The sequence below is a fragment of the Elephantulus edwardii genome, unplaced genomic scaffold, assembly GCF_000299155.1.
Source record: "Elephantulus edwardii isolate Elephantulus edwardi_28Jun2011 unplaced genomic scaffold, EleEdw1.0 scaffold00129, whole genome shotgun sequence".
Taxonomy (NCBI): domain Eukaryota; kingdom Metazoa; phylum Chordata; class Mammalia; order Macroscelidea; family Macroscelididae; genus Elephantulus; species Elephantulus edwardii.
In genome coordinates this window covers 5,465,235-5,468,287 of record NW_006399879.1, presented here as the reverse complement: position 1 = coordinate 5,468,287, position 3,053 = coordinate 5,465,235, and the positions used below count along the sequence as shown (strand labels likewise).

General features: G+C 59.0%; 1 protein-coding gene across 1 annotated transcript in view; it reads right to left on the bottom strand.

The window, feature by feature from the left end:
• Nucleotides 1–230: 230 nt before the first annotated feature.
• Nucleotides 231–3,053, bottom strand: part of LOC102873821 (plectin-like) — a 43,587-nt gene continuing 40,764 nt past the window's right edge. Inside the window, exons 14-15 of the mRNA XM_006893655.1 lie at nt 822–978; nt 231–326 (exon numbers count right to left, since the gene is read on the bottom strand). Of these exons, the coding sequence (XP_006893717.1) occupies nt 231–326; nt 822–978 (253 nt within the window). The remainder of the gene's footprint in view (nt 327–821; nt 979–3,053) is intronic.

Genomic DNA, 3,053 nt, shown 5'->3' with positions numbered 1-3,053 from the left:
CGGGAAGGGGCGTGGCGTGCGGAAAGGGGCGTGGTATGCAGGGAGCACGGGGGCGTGGCGTGCGGAAAGGGGCGTGGTATGCAGGGAGCACGGGAAGGGGCGCGGCGTGCGGAAAGGGGCGTGGCGCGCAGCGTGTGGGGCGGGAGGGAGGACAGACAGGCGCACAGGTTGGGGGCTGCAAGCCCGCTGTAGCTTTATTCGGGGGTGGTGGGCGCAGTCCCGGCTCAGCGTCAGATGGTCTCCAGGCGCTGCTCTTGCTGCAAGGCCCGCAGCCTCTGCTGGCGGCTCATCGCCAGCTCCCTCCACTGCTGCGCTTCCAGCTTCTCCTGGGGGGACGATCACCGCTCACTCCACCGACTGGGGCGGGTTCTCCCCCGGATGTCCAACGCCCGCCACCGCTCTCCCGGGTTGCCACTTCATGCCACGCGCTCCACCAACTCGGCGGACCCTTTCCGGGTGTCCACCGTCTGCCACCCCTCCCCCGGGGTCACATTGACTGCCTCCTCTCCCCTAGGTCCCCATCGTCCGCCTACCCCTCATCCGGGTCTCCAGTGACCGCCGCCCCTCCCCCGGGTCCCCTACCTGCCTTTCCAGGGACTCAGAGCCACCCTCACTCAGGTCTGCCCGTCCGCCCCTCCCTGGGGTCCTCGCCGCCCGCCTGTCCCTCCCCGGGGTCCCCACTGCCTGCACACCTTCCGCGTCCTCCCACCTGCTCACCCCACCCAGCACTCCTCACCCCGGCACCCAGCATCCCGCCTGGCCCTGCACCCCACTCGCCACCTCGCGCTCCCCGCCCCGCAGCGCCCCTGCGCTCTGCTCACCCGCAGTCTGGGGCGCGCGGCCCGAGGCGCCAGGGCGCGCAACGCAGCCACCTGCCTCCGGCGCTCGGCGGTCCTCTCGGCGATGCGGCGCCGCAGCTCCAGCACGCGCTCGTCCTGGGAGCCTGGGGCCGTCGTCGGTCTCTTCTTCTCCTCCAACCTGGAGCGAGACAGAGCGGCCGGCCGTGGGGCCCAGAGCTGGGGGCCGCAGTGCCCGCTCCAGGAGACCCCCTCTTCCCTAGGCTAAGGTGGAAGGGTGTGAGGACTGAGGGGAGGTCGTCAGGAAAGCTGAAGGTTCCACCCAGGAACCTGCGGTGCTGGGCTCATGCATGGCTGGGCTGGGGCCTCCAGACACTCTGCCTTTTCCTTGTTTTTACTCAAGATGTAAACTTAAAAAGAGATTACACATTTGGCTCCAGATTATGACAAATGGACAATGAGCATAAAGCGAGTCACAAGATTTTTTGTTTGTTTGCCAATCACGTGAAAGTTATGTTTATATGATACTATAGGATCTGACTGGTACAGGAGGAGATTGTCCCTCCTTCTTCAGCAGGGCATCTGGTGGATTTGAACCACATACCTCTGGGATTGCAGTGCAGCTTCTTGCCTCTAGGCCACCAGAGCTCGCCAGAATGAGCTCAATTTAACAGTGAGATTAGGCAGTCCTCTGAGGATGGACCAACATGCCATATTTTCATGATCCTGTCCATCCATATGACAAAGTCAAACTCAAAGGCTAGGAAAGCCATTTTGAATAGTTCACCACAATACCACATTAACCTCTCAGGAATCAATTTTTGTGCTGTGGATGTTTTGGATGGAGACTTTCCTCCCTGGCGCAGTTAATGGGGATCAGATGCAAGTGCCTCCACACCACCTGCACTCTGATTCCAGCACCTGATGGTAACCACCCGATGAGTGCCAAAAAGACCAACAGGACGTCTTGGAAAATGTAGGGCCAGAGTGCTCCTTGCAGGGAAAGATGGAGAAGCTTCATCTCACATACTGTGGGCACATTGCTAGCCTTGGAGAGGCTCAGAAAGGTGGAGAGTTAGTGAAAGAGAGGAAGACCCTCATCAAAATGAATTCAGTGACTGAGGCAGTGGGTGCAAGGGTGTCAGGACTGTGAGGTAGGGGCAGGATAGGACAGGGTTTAGATCTGGTGATCACAGAGTTGCTAGGAGTTATACTTGACCCAATGGCACCTAACAACCCAGAGCGCTGTGGAAGCCCCAGTGCCGCTGAGGATCCAGCCTCAGAAATGGCACATACAGTCACTTCCACGTCAGTGGCACGACTGACCAAGGCCAGCCAGATTCTGGCTGGGGGAAACAGATGCTCTCCTTCACGGGAGAGAATATAAAGTGATGGGGCAAGGGGCATGGACACAGGAGGGACCTTTGTCATCTGCTCCATTAGACTTGCTTTCAGACAGCCATCTCTAGGGAATGGCCAAGGCCTGTCCCTAGCCAGATCCGAAAGGATCAAGACATCCCAGATGCGGGGGACCCAGCGCCAAGTAGCTGCCCTGGCTCAGGCCGTGGTTGGGGGCCTTGCTGACTGCCTGCTGCTCAGCTGTCACTTGTGCGTCAATTCTTCTTCTGTCATCTTTATTAATTGTCCAGCTCTCAGCAAATGATCAGAAAGACCATGGCCTGAATCAGACGCACCTTAGTCCCCAAACTGACATCCTTACCCCTCAAGAATTTAAAGAGGTCCTTGACTGCAGACTTCCCCGGAGCAATATGTCTCCTGATTTTTAGTTGTTAAATTTAAACTCCAGATGAGCACACTTATTTAGCAAGTCCTCGACAAGATGGACTGCAGCAGTGGCCTCTAGTGTGGCAGGGATGAGAACGGCACAGGCAGACGAGGTGCAAATACGTCGTTCGTAGGGTCTCCAGCTATGAGTTGTACTCGAAGGCACCTAACAGGAAGATGAATGGGCACACCGATGTATCAATGAGATCAAGAATGTCAGAGATGAGGAGGAGGCACAGGACAGGGTCGCTGTGAGTCTCAGTAACTTGATGGCATGGACCCACTGGCTGCACTGCCACAGAGCCACGGGCAGGAGGGCGTGGTGGCAGGAGGCGGGGTGTGCTCAGAGGTGGCGGCGGGAGCACAGGGGGCATTGCATGCCGGAAGGGGCGTGGCGCACGGGAAGGGGCGTGGCGTGCGGAAAGGGGCGTGGTATGCAGGGAGCACGGGGGCGTGGCGTGCGGAAAGGGG